The following is an 18,884-nucleotide window of genomic DNA, read 5'->3' on the forward strand; positions in this document are numbered from 1 at the left end:
GCACAGTGTGGTCATCGCCACTTTGGCCCACAGCACTCTGCGCATGAACTTGGAATTTTCGGGTGGCCTCGCCAGGATGGGGGGGGGGGGGGTACACATGCAATCGTTCTCCACGAGTCTGCAGCAGAGACACCGCCAGACAAAGAACAAAACAAAAGAAAGAAAGAAAGAAAGAAAGAAAGAAAGAAAGAAAGAAAGAAAGAAAGAAAGAAAGAACATCGTCTGAGCGCGCGCCGTGCGTGTCAAAGCCGTATAAGGCGCCGGCGCCCGCGGCGCTGGAGTCACCGGTGCGCGCACGAGGATCGCTTGCAGTGCACAGTGTAGCTGCACCGTGGCGCGCGGGATTAACTCATCGTAAATTAATTACCGCACGGAGGATGCCTCGCCTGGCGTCAGTAATTACAGGAGACGCGTAAAAACCTAATTATTTCCTCCTCCTCTCCTTCCATCATTTCTTATTTTCCTTTCTTTCTTTCTTTCTTTCTTTCTTTCTTTCTTTCTTTCTTTCTTTCTTTCCTTCGTTCTCTTTCTTTCTTCCTTCTAGCCTGCCCTCGTCCGTACTGCCTGTCATTCGAATAATCTTTCGCTTACCTTTTGCTGTCCTGAAACATCAAGTTTCTCACTTGTTAGCTGTCCGTTTATTCTGAAATATACATCTCTTTTTTTTCGTATCAGTTCTTCGTCAGTGTTTAAGCTCCCTTTAGCTTTACAGTTTAGCTGCGCTGCTTCTATAGTTTTGACTTAGGATAACGTGCATGCCAAGTGCAGTTCGGGGATTTCAGTTGAAGTTGAAATTAAATAAGTTCGTTGTCTGGCTTTCAACTGAGCACGCACCTCTTCAAGGCGGAACTATTAGGTGCGTCCGTTCAGCGAAGTAAACATACGCTGCTTCTTTTTCGCCTACTTTCCCGGATTCCGCTCGTCGACTTGTATCTTGCATCGGCCGCCATCTCGGCGCATATATTTAAGGATACGTATATACGGCGTCATAATTCGTAAGTTTCTCGGAGTTCTTAAGTATTGCCTGTTGCAGATAACACAATTACAGTCCTCGAGATAGATTCTACATAGAGGCGGACATTACTTGCACAAGAAAACGAAACACACATTCCACTAACTGAAAGCATTCACTGATTAAACTCGTTATTAAATAATTGTGGCACTTGTTGCAATTCAAGAATCGTAAACAGTGAGTTTGCAAGGCGTATTCACTTGGAACTAATTGCCAGAATAACAGCAGTTCAGAGATACGCGGCATAAAACTCGCCCAAAATTGGGGCCCTATAACGTAAAACTATTCCAATATGTTTCTATTCCAATCTTCTGACGTCAAATTTGCGTAACCGCCAACGCAAGCACCGGGCGGTCACCCGCAGGGTTGTCTGAACAGACCAATCAAACACTCTCCTCGTTCATAGGAGGTCACTTTTCTTTGCTTGAAAAACGAATAACACAGCCTAGACTGAGAGGCTTGTCGTATCTCATTGGCTGACAAGAGGCGAGGAGAACGCTCAAGTGGAGAGGGATTCGATGGGGCCGAGCCACCGCACTGACAGTCGATAACCGGACGAGAAGGGTGGTACCGGCGTCTACGATTGGTCGGCTTTCCCTTACTTAGCTTGCGGTGGCTGGTCGAAAATCGCGGCGGCATGCAACGGAAGCTCCAGAATGACGCTCAAATGGACCCTCAGCAAAGAAGAGTTGGCAGAATTAGGGGGTAAACGTGCCGAAAGTGCTCGAAAACGTTACACGGCCACGCAAGAAGCTTTATTATAGGCAAATACACACATGCTCTCCGGCAGGTGCGAGTAGCCAGCGTCTGAGCGATCGGCAACAGCCATCTTCTATTCCTTTCGGAACGGGGCAGCCTGCGGCTATTCCGAAGAAAATTCAGTTTTGTTCGGCATATTAATGCATCCTTATCGCGTACACGTCACTTTGACGCGGTGAGTTCTTGCGGTTTTGTGACGTCGCGTGACAGGCAGGTGAAGTGGGTGCAGCCCGAAAACTTTTTACCAATAGCCGAGGGCTAATGGCGAAAAGTGGTCGAATCAGAAATAACTGTTTTTCTTTTTTCTGTCAAATCATGCATAATCAGTGTGTACGCCTCATATCAGATGGGGAGGTATCGCGGTTTTCGTGACGTCGCGTGACAGACAGGTGAGGCGGGGGTGGTTGGAAAAATGTTTTGACCAATCGTGGAGGGCTGATAGCAGAATCGGAATAGAAAAGTTTGGAATAGTTTTACGTTATAGCGCCCTTGCACTAGTGTTCCACTTACTTTTTTTTAAAAACGCGATTTTATGTATTGAAGCCCAGAAGTTACTGGAACACCGATGTGTTTCGTCCCACACTTTGGCAAATGTCATTCAGAAACTGCTGTCATCCTGGAGATTCTTTTCAAGTGAATACGTCTTGCAAGGTCGCCGGCTACAATTCGTAAATTGTAGTATGGGATGGAAAGTAGCCATTTAGGAAGTTAATAGGTGATGTTTTTCAATAAGTTGAACATGTGTTTCGACGTCTCGATCTCTCGTTCTTGCTGAACTACTGCATCCACGTCATAGACCGCCCTTCCACCCCCGCCCCTATGTTGGTGTGTAACGTTAACGTTCATATTAAAAATTTCATAAAAGAGCTCAAACGATGAACAATATCATGAAAGTCAAGCAAGGCAGTCATTGCCTGTCAGTCTATTAGGAATCGCGTACGTAAGCGGATTTCTGAGTAACGAAGAGATACAGGGCCATCGACGCTGCACGCATGCGTAAGCACCAAACTGCCCTCGGGTTCATTTATATGCAGAGACAACTGCGTCCGCTTACCCTAACAGTGCGTTAATAGTCTAGTATAGTGTGTTAACAGCTCCGCGACTGTGTCTCTCTCTCTTTGGGGTCGCGTCCATCTTGTTGCGCTGTCTTGGAGTATCAAGCACGTCATGCCGACTCACCTAAGCTTGCACTTTAGCTGGGCTGCTCATACATTTCCGCAATGTAGGACGCAAGCCGAAGTCATCAGATAGAGAAATCGCCGGTGTATGTCGACAGGATGAACGGGTTCGCGTCTATCACGGACACGTCTGTGTACCACCTACCGCCAGTCACTCACACAATGCATGTTCCACAATCGTGAGTCAATGAGCAAGGTGTTCATACGAAAACGTACGGCAGACCCAACGCACTCGTTGGGGCCAACCTCAAGCGAAGCTTGAATGGTTGATGATCAAAACGTTTCGAATAAGCGCCACGCGAAGATATGCATGCAATCTTATTTCAAAGGACGCGCAAGGGACTACTGCTCTCCTTGCCCCATCGCACACATTTTGTGTGAATTGGAGTTCGCGGTAAAACACGCGGTGTGCTCTGCCCGTATTCGCGCTCTGTACCGCGCTTTGCAGCATGGCGAACACGTGCCCGGCTGCCCGCCAGAACGGCATGATACACGCGGACACCCTAAATCAAGAACCACTCAACCACGTGTTGCACTGGATGCGGGATCGGCCCACTTGGCCATAGCAACCAACCGACCACACGCGCCTAACACCGAGGAGCAGCGAAGGCGTGAAATGATTCACTTCATTGAAGAGCTGCCGTATTCACTCGAAATTAGGTCGACCACGAATGTAGGTCCACCCCTGCATGCTTCACTTGCCGAGAAATTCCTACATATGTTCTCCCATGCCTCTTTTAGAAAAGCGATAAACTTTGAACATGACACAACTCTATTTATTGCAAGATCCGCTATGCCACGAGCAGTACCCACGTCAGACCTGCCAGGGAAGGCATCCTCGGCACCACAAACGTCTTCTTCGGTGCCATCGAGTGCGTCAGCGATGCGGCATTTCTTAAAACTCGTCTGGGAAATCTCCACACTGCCTTTACGGTGGGTCGGTATTTTTGCTAGCTTGTTCACCAATTTAGGTCGAGCTTGTGTGGTTATGAATGAAGGCGCATAGTTCATTTTTGCTGATGTTTCGGGAAAACAAGGTCGGCCTATATACAAATAAATACAGTATGCGTGTCAAGGCGCCCGTTCGCTGAATTGAGGAAATTTATGTGCCTTATATTTCATTCCTTAATTCCATCCCTAATTGGCACAGCTGTTGGTGGAGTACACATGGCTATACCTATAAGCCGATTCGTTATAAACGTGTGCTGATGTGTTGAGCTGTGAGACCAGTAGCAGCTTGCACGAACATTTATTAACGAAACTAATAACGAATTTAAGAAGGCGTTCTAGTGCGCACAAACAAACATTTCAGAAACATCTAAGAAACATTTAGGAATGCATTCTTAAATTTGTTCTTATTTTCGTTAATAAATGTTCGTGTGAGCCACCCCAGGTTAGTAAAGCCCGGCCCAGTTAGAAAACAAAGCTTGGCATTAATACCTACCGTCTCTCGCTTTTTACTGCGAAAGCAGCAGTAAAGTCGGAACTGGGCTTGACGTGTCCGATAGTCCATCCAATCTATTACGCTCTTACCTTAACGAAGTGGCCATTGTTGTCGCCTCATCGCACCCGCCATGGTTGCTTTGTGGCCATATGGTGTTTGGCTGCTAAGCACGCAGTTGCGGAATCAAATCCCGCCTACGGCGGCGGCATTTCCGCGGGCGCGAAATGCGAAAACACTGAGATTTAGGCGCACGTTAAAAAACGCCAGGTGGTCCAAATTATCCTAGAGTCCCCCTTTAGGGCGTGCTTCATAATCATATCGTGGTTTTGGCACGTAAGACTCCATTATTTATATTTATCGCCTCATCTTCGCCAGGCCAGCTTCTCATCCCGAGATTTACCCTCAACACATAGCGAAGAAAAATGAGCACCTATTTCACCAACGTCATTTCGTTCCCTAGTGATGTCCCCACTCACCTTCGGCATTGTACAGTGCAGATGTGGACGCGATAGCCACTGTGTGATCGTGCGGCGTCGGCGTTTGACAATTTTTCTGTGGGACCTTGCGCAACTCACGGACTTCGAGAGTAGTGAAATCCGTGAAGGCATTTGGGAGTCCGCAAGTGACAATGCTGCAGCCTACGAGGACAACCCGGGGTGTGTCGTGTATACGTTGTCCTTCAGAAACTTGTGCTGCTCACTGTCAAAGCATGTTTCTGTTGCAGTAAGTAGGTTTAAAGCCGGAGAAGTCGTTGAAGCCTGCTGATTTGCTTTTAGTTTAGTTTGGTGGACCTGCAAATTTCTTGTATGGGACTCATCGTTGCGACTCATAAATGGCGTAACAAGGGGCTCATGCAACCTCACTATAATACCAGCGCAGAATATTTGCAAGTACATCTACATGCCAGACCTTACAAGCACCAAAACAGAGTAAAAAACGAAACAAGTCATAGTGAAGGCCATTTAATAAAGTGTCAGTTTTTTCTTGCGACAAAAGAAATTTGGTGTTGTGAAAAAAAAAGAAACATATTCTTATCTCATACTTTATACAGTCACAACAGACAAATGGAATGACGCAAAACATCACAACCAAGAACTGTTTTATCAACAGAAGTCTTCTGTCTGAATGGAATGACAATACGTGTTTGCGCTCGTCGCCAACACAAATTCAGAACGGGGTTTCATAACGTGCCTCTCAAGGCCGCTTCAAACACTTGACTTTCTTAAACTTTGGATCGCTTTCGCAGTTTCGTTTTGGTCTTCAGACATGCTTGTAGCCGCAGCGTTTCTGAGACCACAAGCACTGCAAACTCTATGTAATTTTTCATTGTTACACGTTTATGCTGTTCTGAACAACCTGAGTTTCTGTTTAATGAGGTACAGTAGTGAGAAACTGCCTTGAAAACCAACGTTCGACACAACACTGAAACAAACAAGTGTAGCGGTCACGATTATTGTCTCGCGACACTTACGAGATTGGCGGAGCAAAATCAGCATAAAAAAAATATATTGCAGCAGGAAAGCACTTTCCTACTAGGTTGTCAACAAAATAACGAATGAAAACCGGCACGTCCCCGGCCACACCACAAGTGCCTGCCTGCCTCCCCCCCCCCCCCCGTGCATTATGCTGAGATGAATGTCTCAACTTACATCTAACACTTTTCTATGCGGACTTCGAGCTGTCCACGCACACGTGGCCATTTCTCAGAGGGGAAATTTGTCATCCTGTCGCCTAGCTAGTGAATCTCTTTTCTGGATCGATGAAGTAGAGACGGTCACGTACTTCATTTGTCGGCATTGTGGTGACATGAGATAACACCGGTCAAAGTGGAGAAACAGATTATCGAATTAATGAAGACAGTACACCATTTCTCCATATCATATACGCGCCTTAATAGCGACTCTCTAGACTAAATCACAACGCGGGCCTTCCTCGTCGAAGAAATAAAAGAAAAAGACACGCGTAATTATCTAGAACACACTCACGCACACACATTTGTAAGCAAGCACACGCGAGCGTCATTTCACACCAGCAACAGCAAGTTACCAAGTCCTGGCGGCTTTCCTACCCCAAAGAAGACCCGCACCTACATTTGCACTTGGAGAGGACTTGAACCGGCGTATATATAATAAATAAAGAACAAGAACCACTATGTCCCTCGTAATGTCCAAGTAATGTCACTTCCACACCTTCTATAGTGTGAGACCAGAGAAACTACAACGCACGTCTGCAAAGGCTCTTGAGCAGCGCAAGCAACCACTACTGTTCGATTCAGAGTTATGCCAGTGTCATATCCGCAACCATGTCGGACATTTATGCCAACATATGGCGGCTTCTTAGAAGTGCTATGTCCAAAAACCAACGTCCATGACGTGTTTCGGGCTCTTGCAGTCGCATCCGCCGCATGCAACCAGCAAAATCTCAGCCCTCAAGATCCGCATTTTAAATCCAGAGGGCACTGCTAGGGCGCGGATTTGAGCACCAACTGTTGTAGAAAGTGGCGACAACTTTAGAAAGCACTATCCTTCTCCAGGCAGGAAATCATGTGCAAGCCAAACTATGTTACAGCCCGAAAATACGTGTCTGTCATATTGCGTCGCGAAGATTGCCGCCAATGCCTCAATGTTTAGAAATTTATCCTTGGACTTCGATATAAAAAAGCATTCGCTGAAGTGAGTGTTTCACAAACCAATATTCTTTGCGCTGCTCAGAGAATAGTGCATCGTCGTTGTGTTGTGCGTGTTACTGTGGTTCTGTCACCGTTACCACGCATCTCTTTCGTCGTCACCGTCCGCACCTTCGTCGTCGTCTGCTACGTGGACGGACACCGATTCGTCATCAGACGCGTCCCTGTTCCGTCCCTCGCGCAACGCCACGTCACTCATGTCGTCAACGCGAACGTCATTGCCACCAACACTGACGTCATCGTCGTCTTGCCGCTGTCTTCTTTGTCGTCTGTCCGCCTGGGAGGCAGAGTCCTCGTCGCAGCCAGTGACGTCCGGATCGCTGAAGTCGTCCTCGGCCGAGCTGCAGCAGTCCTGCTGCTGCCGACGCTGCTGATAGACTCGCTCCGCACTGGCGTCATCGTCGTCGCCGCGTTCCTGCAGTTCGGGGCGCACCAAAAATCCCATAGGTTGCTGGACCACGAGCGGAAAGCCACTCGCTGTCGTCGTGGCCATGGGTAGCCGCAGCGGCGTCACGTGCTTCGTCTGTTCCCGCGAGCCTCCTCGAGACGCCAGAAGGCTCTCGATGCTGAAGGCAGACGACTTGCCTCCTCCATTGCCGCAGCCGCCACTGACGACGGCCACGCCAGGTGGCGTCGTCGTAGTTAGAAGCGTCATGAAACGGTGCGCTGGTACGTCCGAGGAGCTGTCGTCGGCCGAAGATCTGAAGAAATATAAAAACGAAATGGAAGTAGTTTATTGCAGCAAGTTTACTCTTAAGTTTCACCGCTATAAAGTGGCAGCCTATGCGCAATGAAATTTAAGTACGACAATTTCTTTCAAGGATCCACTTATAACTTCTTTAGAAGACAGTGAAAACAAATTGAATTTAATGAAATTTCTCTCACTTCATAGATGCGTAACATCTAAAGTGGAGTAGGGCGTTATCAGTTTTCTCCTTATGGACTTTCGTCATATCGGCAGGGTCTTGCGTAGAAAGGTCTACGTACAAAAGGGCCTCTAGATAGGGAGCCATATAAGTCGATTAGCTTGAGCAGAGCCTTCTCCGGTTGGTGCTTCCTACATAATTTGTCTATTTACTTTTTTCTTTTTTTTCCGACATTGTTAAGGAAAAGTCATCCCCAGAGCATCAGTGAGAATTCGTTACTCGGGCTTCGAAAATTCCATCATTCCTGCAGTGAACTGAGTAGGTGAGTGAACGAGAAAGGAGGTTTTCTTTTTCTCTCTTTCTCTTTCTTGCAACTCTAGCCAAGATGACTTAGTGTTACAACACTCCGAAATCGCAAAGCTAACATCTCAACCTGTTTGTTGAATGACTAGTCGTATTGCCGAAATTCGGGACTGGCGATTCAGCCAGTTATATAGTATGGAGTAGGGATAGTTCATACGGGTAGTTGGTATGGCTTAGACTTCAGCCATGCACCGACTGTTGACGAATTCAAGTCTGCCATGTTCCTGTGCACCCTTCGCCATGCATCGCCTATAGGTTTCGCAGCCTTGTATACCGCTCCGTCCTGGCGTCTTTCGTGGTTAGTGCGCAACTGTGTGTGTGTGTGTTTACCTGGACGGTGGAGCCATGTCTTGTCGCCTCGGTGGTTCGAAGCGTGCCCGGGACAGCACCTCGAGCACGTCGAAGCCCAGAGTCTCCAAGAGGCGGAATGTTTCCGGACCAACCAGGGCCCGTGGTTCCTTGGTCGGGTTGGTGTTCCACAGTTCCGTTAGCGATTGCTGGATTGTCTCTCGCAGGCTCGCGAGGTTCACGCCAGGCTTGAGGCGCGCCTGCAGAAATACGAAAGCCGAAAGTTCTCATTGGGTGAACGAGTATGACCGAGACCCACGAGCACAATGTCGGAAGGGGGAGGAAGGTGGGAGGCTACGGTCGGTGACAACCTAGCAGATTATATGTACGCCGTCCTACTCAAACGCAATTTGCAAAGATGTGTCAGCCAATTACATTCTTATAATACGAAAGCATTATATGGCTCACGAGGCGGAAAATCCTGCGTAGCTGTCAGCGTTGGCATGATCACCGATGGCGAACGCTCGACCTTTGGTCAGAGTAGAACTGCCGGCCATTGGTGGGAGTCGAAGCCAAACCTTTTGTATGAATTAAGGCGCAGTTCATTGAGGCACACTGAGTTAAGATATATAGTTGATTGAGGCACTAGAACCCGCGATCATTGGTAGGGGTCGAACACACGTCCTTTTTTGTTGATTAGGGTGAAGTTAAGACAGTTAATTAAGGTATAGATATTTAAGACAGTAATCTATGGTTAATTGGGGCACTCGGACCCTCGACATTTGGTGGGAGTCGGACCCTCCACCTTTGATGTTAATTAAGTTGGAGTTAGTTCATTAGGGCACAGTGAATCAAGGTACAGTTAAATGAGGCAGTCATACACCTGACCTTTGGTGGGAGTTGCACCCACCACCTTGCATTGTGGCATAAAGTCTAAGCATGGCGCGGTGGTCGCAATGCTTCCTCATTCATCCACCTAAGAATAACTAAGTGCCCCATGAATTTATTTCTTTGAGCTCAAGTGGCTTTGCGTGTATAAAATGGCTTCTTTCTGCGTACACATAGGCCGTTGGGCAACTACATTCAGGATGAAACCTGAACGACTGGGCAAACTGTATGGGTGTTCCTGATTTGAATTGGCAGAGAAACGTAATAGCCTAGCTTGAAATAGCGAGCTTTCATTTTCAAATTAGCATAGCTCTTGCAATAACAGCGCAAAATCATTAGGCTATACGAGCGGATTACAGCCGGTTCGACGCTCTCTCAGAGGTGGAATGCAAGTGCGCTGTGTTTCTGTGAGCGGCGCCTGTACTGAGTTCTTACGTTGTAACCGACCATAGAGAAACGAATAAATGTGGGAAAGTAGGGAAGTTCACCAGTACAGAGTATCCGGTCTGCTTCCCTGCACTGGGAGTTGGGGATGGTAAAGTAGGCACATCAATGAGGTCAAGAGAAGGACGACAGACATGAACACGCATAAATGCGTGAGCATATCGGCCAAAGTAGGCAGTAATAAAGGAATCTACCACAAATCACCCTTCAATGCCATGTAGTCGCATTTGACGTCGTTTCACGTGGCAATGATGTGTGGACCAAAATGTAACATTCCGCAGTATTGAGCAGAGTTCTAAGCGATGCTCGATCTTTTATGCGAATGCCTCATGACGTCCACTTATACGGACGCCTTCTGACTGACAGAATTTTTCACGGATGAATGAAATTTAACGTGACGTTCTTGCTATGTTACCCGAAGATCCCATATCGATCGAAAAAAAAAAAAAACACGTCTTCACAGCCATGCTAGTGCGGGTACCTGCTGCAGCCTCTTGGCCTGTCGCTCGAGCTGCTTGCGCAGCTTCTTCTCCCGGCGATCCCTCTCTCGTCGCTCGATCTCCTCGGGAGGGATGGGTTCGCCCGAGCAGGTCTGGGGGTGCGCGTTGTGTGCTGGCCGACCGGGACCCTTCTTGGTGTTCTCCTTCTTGCGCCACTTGGCCCGGCGGTTTTGGAACCACACCTGCGGCGGGGCACGGTGGAAACGGGCGCGAGTTCAGACACCGCGGGCAGTGGCCGGATCGAATTCTCTCGTTTAGGCCACCAAACCAATGCTTGCACCATCACAAAGGCGTAGTTGCGAGGATAACCTTTCACACCAACGAGGTCAATCTGCTTGTACTTTCCACACCAGGTAGTTTGGCCATTGGTTGGCAAGTTATTAGATAATAGAGAACGCACGAAAGGAGGCACGCATACTACACGAAACAATTTCTAAGTGACACGCTGTTATTGCAGTAACACGAATTCTAGAATAATCTCTATACGGCAAGACAGGACTACGCCGGGTCGACGCAGTAAAATGTAGAGATGCACGAGCTGGTTTACATTTCTTCCCGGGAATCAAGCCTGTGAAGTGATTGGCAATAGGAACGTCATTGCCAGTTATAGCTCTGTCCAATCTTACTGAGCCTCTTTCATGTGAAGCGACAATGCGGATTCCCATAAACAGCTGCGTAGTCTCACTGTGGTCGATATAGAAAACGTTAGCTTCTTTGGGCATCTCGCGTTACATCTTGAACGCATATGCGGTAATCTCAGGTGTTCACTCAGTCAAAGTCATTCTACAAAACAGCTCTGGCGAGCTTTGGTGAAAAAAAAAAGGAAAGTGAAGAGCAGTCAATGGACAAGTAAAAATACGAGGGAGGCGAGAATTTGATCATCTAGGTCTCAGAAATTTACGGTCACAATGAGCTTGAAGAGCATCAGTTATCATTCTATATGTGCAGGAGATTGTGCAGCTATATCGAGTAGATTGCCGGCGGACTATACCATATGCCCTCTTCAGGCTTTGCGGTATATGCAGTATATATGTGCAACTACTCGACAGAAATCATTTCAGAAAAAGGCGAGCTGTGTAGGCCTTCCTTTAGCCCAACGTGTTTACTGTTCTATCCTTTCACATAAATTCTTTTTTTTTCATGATTCATTGTTCGCTAAATGTGTGAAATATGTTTACCACGCACCCGGAGTTTGAAACGAAGCTTGCGCTCTGCAGGAGCATATGCAGCTTGTGAAATCCCTAGGAGCGCTTCTGCTTGTGGCCATGCGCATGTATTTGTGCAATCGTGAGCTTTGGAACTCACTTCACTTTTTCCTCACAATACCCGCATCGTTTTCTGCACACCTGTGAAGTCGGACGAGTAGCCGGCGTCTCTTACAGGGGAAGTCATTATCTCGTTGAACGCAGATAACAAAACATAAAGACCTCTAGCTGCAGTGACGGTTTCTCGATCGATTATATTCAGTTTTATATCACTTCACGCTCATAAGTCTTAAACACTCTTAAAGCACTTTTAAAGGAAAGAATAACAAAGAATACTGAATCACTGATCACGTGTCAGTGCTTGCTGGCGCTACAAAGCAACACACCCGAAAAGAGAACGAATAAACGGAAGCGAAAGTCCCGGTTCCGGGAACAACGACGCGAAAGGCCAGAAGCGAGTGCGCATTAAGCAAGCAGAGCTACACACACTCGAAAGCAACCAGGGCAAGCAGCGAGAACAGGGCTGGCGCACGAAACGGAGCGCGGGGGACGCGGACGGTCGGCACGGACTGCGCATGCGTGGCTCCTGTTTTGGGGCGTGCTCGGACGTGCGTGAAGGCGACGGGCTTCCGCGTGGCGACAGCCCCCATCAGTCAGCTGACAAAGCAGCCGCTGCACGGCGCCCGCGGCGGGTCCGCGTGGTGGTCGCCGGAGCTGGACCCTTCCCCCTTTGCACACGGCGTCCATGTAGCGATCAGCGCAGAAAGCTCGGGCTCGTGTGTCTGCCGCCTGCCCAGAGCGCGTCCGTATATGTGTGCGCGTGTGTTTGCGTTTGCGCGAATGTCCGTGTTTTGTGTGCGCATCGCTGCGCCTGCATTGTTAAAGAGAAAGAAACAAAAGGACGCCGTGCAGCGGCGCTATGATGTTGATGACGATGCTGATGTGAACAGCCGCTTAGAAATGGGGTGCTGGGGCATGTCACAAACTTCGTTTTTTTTTCATATCTTTCAAGTATATTTGCATAGTTGATGCACTGAGCTGCATTATTCCAAATAGATATTTCTTTAATTCATTTCAGTACTGGTATTTCCCCTATGCTGTCCTTGGTGTCTTCGTTTGTGGCTTCGTATGATATGACTAATAAATATGGGGCTCTCGTTTTCCTTTCTTCTCGTTCGTTGCATAGCGGGGCCTCGAATCCGGCAACATTGATGCCTTCAGGTAGCGTGTGTGGGCTTATTAACCAGTTGCCTTCACCCAAAAAGATCACGTATACGTGACGCCTGCGGCAGAAAGGATATCCCACATCCGCCGTCAAGGCCACGAGTGGTGGCGCTGGCTAACGCTCCCAGGTTTAGTTCTAGCAGATGAGCATAAATACCTCATAAAGTTGATGGGAAAACGGCGCCGCGGTAGCTCAATGTTAGGAGCATCGCACGCGTATCATGCGAATACGTGGGTTCGTGTCCTACGAGCGGCCAGTTTTTTTGCATCCGCTTTCATTCCCATGAATTTATTATTTATTTTATTCAACTATTAGGTACAAGTAATTGCACCTATGCTGCCCTTGATGTCTTTGTTTGTTGGCTTTTTGTGACATTACTAATAAGAATCGGTCCCTCGGCTTTCTTCTCTGCTGTGTGTGTGTGTGTGTTTGTTTGTTTGTGTGTGTGTGCGTGCGTGCGTGCGTGCGTGCGTGCGTGCGTGCGTGCGTGTGTGTGTGTGTGTGTGTGTGTGTGTGTGTGTGTGTGTGTGTGTGTGTGTGTGTGTGTGTGTGTGTGTGTTTCCATGTTTACTGAAATGTCTTCACTTCTCATTCTTTACTATCACGTAGCTCAACACTCCTCGCATAATGCACCCTCTTGTGACATTCCGGTCACTTAACTTCTTTCTCTCTGCTCGGTTGTTTCTTTTTCTGCTCTTTTGCCGAATTTTCACATCTTGCCTGCTGTTCCACCTGTTTCATCGGTCGCCTACCCAGTGGCGCATACCAATTGTGGTATATTTGCCAAGAACGTTGTCATTCCCAGTGTCACATGGCCATGGAGTTACACATATGCCGTGGACCTGTCTATTCAGTCACGCACCCAAATGAACATGTCCCATGGCAAATAGCCAGCGACTCAAGCTGTATATTCAGCGAGGCAGCAGCAGCCTGCTCCCGCAATGCCGTGGAAGAGGGAAAGAAAGATTCCCTTTAAAAAAATTGCTGGCTCTCCCGCAATCGAGAGTAGATGTAAGCACGAAATGACAACCGGCCAAGCAGATTGGTTGAAGATGATACTGGCCACAATCGTAAAATGGAAATGGGTTTAGTTCACGTTCGCAGCGGCACACCCAACTACACCAGCCACAGCACCACGCCGTAGCGTGTACTGGTCCATATGGACAGTGCCCAGCTAGAAGAAGAAAACCAGCTGGAGGCGGCACCATAGGCAGTGAAAGACGCCAGAGAGACATAGCTCTCTGCTTAGCTAGAAGAAGAAAAGCACCTGAAAAAGGCGCCACCGAGCGTGGCGCCATCTCTCGAGGCGACTCACAACTCACGGACCGCTGGCGTTCAATAGAGCACAGGCAACCCGGTCTCCGAGCCAAATGATAACGAAGTATATCGTGCCCTGTATCTGCCTTTTAAACGTTGCTATGGGAAATAAATGAAATTTCAGCGTTCTAGAAATTACAACTTGAGTGATATTGTGAACAATCATTCAGAATAATTCGGAAGCAATATTTTTTTGTAACTTGTTTGGCCAGTAACTAGCCTATGTAATGGGGTCCTGTACTAAGAGTTGGGGTCCAGACATAGCATTTTTTAGTTTGGCTGGTTGGCTGGATGATCTCGTTTTATTCTCTTGCCCGGATTTTCTCGTTTGAGTGCCCAAATAACGGCTCTGGCTTCTGGCTCAAGTTCATTTGAAACTCGTCGACAAAGGAGCTAAAAGCATTTCATGCTTAAAGGGACACTAAAGTGAAAAGTGATTTCTTCTGCATCAGTAAATCACCATTCTACAACACCAAAAACACCACTCTTACAACGATAAGACGTTTGGTAAGCCAGAAAAAGCGCAAGAAGGAAATACGGGTGGCGACGCCTACTTAAGTTCCCGCACCTGGGGGCTGTGACGTCATGGATTTTGATGGCATCTTCTAGGGCCTACTAATTATATATAGCGGTACAGATTGACTACATTGTGCTCTAAAGGAACCAAATATTAAACATGCCAAGTTTCGGGAACCTTTATTCAGCCAACGGGGCCCAAATGCGAAAACAAACTTTGGAATCCCTGACGTCACGCTGACGTACCGGCGCTGGCGTTTCGGCGCGAAATTCAAATACTGATACTTGGACCTTCATTTTCTCATCTAATATTAAAACTATTTTCTTGAAATGACTGCCTGCAGGGTTCTCAAACAATGCTTTATTAGTCTAAACTGATTTATTGTTTCCCTTTAGTGTCCCTTTAAAGCAGCAGACCTAACGCATACGTGGGAATAAGTGATAAGCGACGCTTTCTTGGATGTTCAAAGAAATGTCTTCATTGCTCTGTTTCTCCTTATCTTCTATGCAAGTCAAGGCTTCTCGCTCTGTCAACGCTCTGGTTCCATTTTGTTCACCTTATTTTTTACCCTCGGCTGCTATATACTCTTGTACAATTGTTCTTCACTTCTCTGTTACCGACGTCATCACTGCTCCGAAGATCCGCGGTTCCTCGCTCAACGCATGCTCTGGTTCCATTTCGATCTCTTTAAATCTTTCTCCTGAGTAAACTGTTTTGTTACCGGCTTAATTCACCACATCGGGCCTGCTTCTCTTTTCCCGGGCCACCTCCTATGGTCTATCACCAGTCCACTCCTCCGGTCGAAGCCACTGGGCCTTCCAAGCCGGGATGCTCCGCTGCTGCCATGGCGACTCTCTACCTTTCTCCCTCCTTTAATCTCCTTCACTCCCATATCCTTCCCCCTGCTGGCGCTGAACCGTGCTCTCGAAAGGGCTGCAGAAGATAGTGCCAGCCTTTCCTCCTTTCCCTACAAAAACCACTTCTCTCACTTCTTGCCTCTAGCTCTACTTGCCCGTACGGGCACCCGCAGAGTGACACACACCCATTCTGGAAGTTCGGCCAAGAATTTTCGCATACCCAGTGTCCTAAGTTGTACATGTGCCACTGGGCACGTGTACTCACGTGCCCAGTGGTACCGTTTCAGTTGCACATACCCAGCGGTGAATATTCAGTGACTCAAGCTGTTGTATATTCAGCCAGACAGCAGCAACGATAGCACCCGCAAAGTGAGGAGAAGAGGCCAGTGAAATCTTCACAGTAAGAAAGTTTGCTTCAGTGCACGTTGTATGCATTGCCGCTGCTCACACCAAATTCTCAGGCCCTCTCTTACTCGCCTCCCACTGCCGCATTCATTTGCGTTTTCAGTAGTACTTAAAATTCGTGACCTCCAGCAGCCAGAGTCCTCATCTATCGCTGGGTGGGTAACTGTGACTTTCTACGAAAATATAATCAACTGACTGTGCACCTTTTGTACATATATGCTATGCAAGAATCTTCGTCTGAAAAATTCCACCAGCTAGTGCACGTTTTCCGCGCTGTGACCTACATTCGAACAGTAGAGCTTATTGCAATTGACGCGCTGGCCTATAGCGTCTAAATCAGTAGCTATTACTATGTTTCTGCCCTTAAGACCTGCGACCATCTGTTGTCCTTTGCACAGGCCAAAACCAAAAACAAAAAAGAAGTGTCAGTAGATCGATACAAACAGTCTGCAATCCTTAAATCAAGAACAACTTGAGTTGCTAAGATCGAAAATCTAATGGTCGGTAACATATCTTTCAATTTAATGCTTATCGAAACTGGAAGGATACAAGTGGCTCTAGTGCACAGAACTCTAAGCAAAGGTCGTTAGGAATGTTAAGGCGGCTCGCCACCGTGGATCCAAAGCCGCATGTTCGCCCGCTATGCCATTGTTTTTTAGAAACTTGTTATTTATAACTGAGAACTTTAGAAGTCTAGATGACAAATTAAGTCGCGAGAACGGCGTAGCCTCATGAGCATAATCTGTGTAGCACTCCAGAGTGTAGAATCAGCATAGCATCGCATTGAATCGACGAATCAGTCTCCTTTGCACTGTTTTACGAATTCCACGCAATCGAACATGTGTTCATCAAAGCAGTGCTATGCAGCTCTTTCCATATGCGAGGCCCCCGTAAAACTCATATTAGAGCAAATTTGTTGCTTAATATCTATCGGTTGCACTCGCCTACAACATCAGGCGCCGAATATGAGAAATCAGTTCTGGGAGAGCCTGCCAGGTGGAGCAAGGTCCATGAATGGGAAAACGTGGATAGCGACCGGCTGTAGCACGAAGCTTCGAAGTGCAAAGGGTTCCCTCTGTATAGCTTCCTTCTACAGTCAGGCGGATGACAACTTTACCCTTTCATCTGAGATCAAATTTGCAGAAGTTGCGTTTGTAAGTGCTGCTTGTGATTGGCTGGCCGCCTACGCTTGCAAAATGTCCAGCATCAGGACTGGTTGGAATCTACGTTAGGACTTACTCTTAGGCTAGATGGCGTTGTGCTTTGACGTTGGTAACTTAGCGCGGTGTACTTAGCGTGGTGGACAGACACAAACAAACAACCAGCAAACAAAACCGGCAAGGGTGGGCGTTTTCGAATTTGCTCGCGGGTGGAAAATTTTCTCTCATACGAACAATTCTAACGGAATAGCTTTTCCACGAATGTACGAGAACATTTGTGTTAGGCCTCCCTGAGCATTTGCGTCCCATGTCCGACGCGGCAGGGCGCTGCCAGTGCAGGTGATCCGTGTCTGCCGTGGGCTCTACGAGTCGGCCACTTAGGGACACGTTCCCGGGTTTTCGGTTGTACGTATGTGTTCTGTGTGCAAGCCAGATACGAAACGCAACGACAGAGGGACCTCGTTTACAACACGAGGCGGCGGCGGGGCTCATCCATCGTCGTCCAGAGCACGTGGCCGGCCGAACCAACGTGCGCGCACTGGGGTTGCGGGGGGAGGGGGGGGGGGGGAGGGGGGGGAGGGGGGAGGCGCCACCCCGAGGAACAGCCCGGGCCGAGCGGGAGACAAATTGTGCCCGCGCAAACAGATCACGCCCACTTGTTCTGCACGCTTTCCCGCGGCGGAGAAAGGCGAAAAGGAAAACCATTTGCGGTGATTAGATTTCGCGAGACACCCCCCCCACACACACACACATCGCATTTTGCTTTTCGGTCCTTCCATCCTCTCGTGCGCATTGAATGATGATTGCCACAACCAGACCTTTCCCAACGTTTTTCACACGTTACCGAATTCATAATAAAATAAACCATACAGTGCTCTCATTAGCCTAATTTCGTAAGAGAGAACCATACAGAGTCCTTCTTAGACAGATATCAACCCACCCCCTCGAACAATATGAAAGAGGACACTAGAACTGCTTCCACACTGAACACAACGTCATAAGGGCCGACATAGTGGTGGGCTGCGCATTTATTTTGACCACCTGGGTCTGCTACTTAACCTGCATCAAACGCACAATAACCAAGCGTTTTTTTTTTTAATTTCTCCCCCACAGGAGTGCGTCCGTCACGGCGGCGGCAAAAGCAGTAGCAAAACATTTTGACCCAAAAGTTGATGGGCGATGCCCTCACTGCGGGGAAGTCTCCGATAACTTTCACGTGGTGTGGGCATGTCAGATGAATCCGTCCCTTCCCCCAACCCCTGCCCCACTAAAGAGGCATGGGAGGCAGCCCTACTCAATTGCTCGGCGCTGGAGTCTCGAAGGGCTCTAGTCCAATGGGCGTGGGTAGCAGCTTCGTCCAGTGGGGTCCCAGACTAAGGACTCCACCTATGTACTTAAAGGGCCATTTTTGGCCTGCAAACTCTCAATCTGTTGAATAAACGTTTTTCATCATCATCATCATCAACAACATCATCGTAAGCATACCCGCACTGTGTGTTGCTTGAGTGTTGGATGTGGGAAACTTAAGAGTGCTTTCTTGCGACCCTCACACTTTAGGTTTGCGTGTGTAATGCTCCTGTATAATTCGTGTGTACTACGCGTAATTATAACGCGCGTATTGCTCCAATAAGAAAGGCTTATTCATTGGATACCTATCTATGTATTCTTTTTCCTGCGAAATGAAGGTAGAATAGCGTAGATCCGACCCTGCGTTGCTTAAATGAGGGCCATTACTCTCTCTGCTAAACTGCTCGTCCATTCGCAGTCGAA

At 47.9% G+C, this 18,884-nt stretch overlaps 1 protein-coding gene and 1 long non-coding RNA gene across 3 annotated transcripts in view; one reads left to right on the forward strand and one right to left on the reverse strand.

The window, feature by feature from the left end:
* Nucleotides 1-18,884, forward strand: part of LOC135914296 (uncharacterized) — a 256,733-nt gene that overhangs the window by 235,287 nt on the left and 2,562 nt on the right. The window lies entirely within an intron of this gene.
* Nucleotides 7,013-18,884, reverse strand: part of LOC135914295 (homeobox protein unc-4 homolog) — a 233,907-nt gene continuing 222,035 nt past the window's right edge. For both annotated transcript variants that reach the window (XM_070523538.1, XM_065447078.1), the window contains exons 4-6: nucleotides 10,410-10,610; nucleotides 8,639-8,856; nucleotides 7,013-7,780 (exon numbers count right to left, since the gene is read on the reverse strand). In XM_070523538.1, the coding sequence (XP_070379639.1) occupies nucleotides 7,156-7,780; nucleotides 8,639-8,856; nucleotides 10,410-10,610 (1,044 nt within the window). In that variant the 3' untranslated portion in view covers nucleotides 7,013-7,155. The remainder of the gene's footprint in view (nucleotides 7,781-8,638; nucleotides 8,857-10,409; nucleotides 10,611-18,884) is intronic.

This window comes from Dermacentor albipictus, chromosome 8 (assembly GCF_038994185.2).
Source record: "Dermacentor albipictus isolate Rhodes 1998 colony chromosome 8, USDA_Dalb.pri_finalv2, whole genome shotgun sequence".
Taxonomy (NCBI): domain Eukaryota; kingdom Metazoa; phylum Arthropoda; class Arachnida; order Ixodida; family Ixodidae; genus Dermacentor; species Dermacentor albipictus.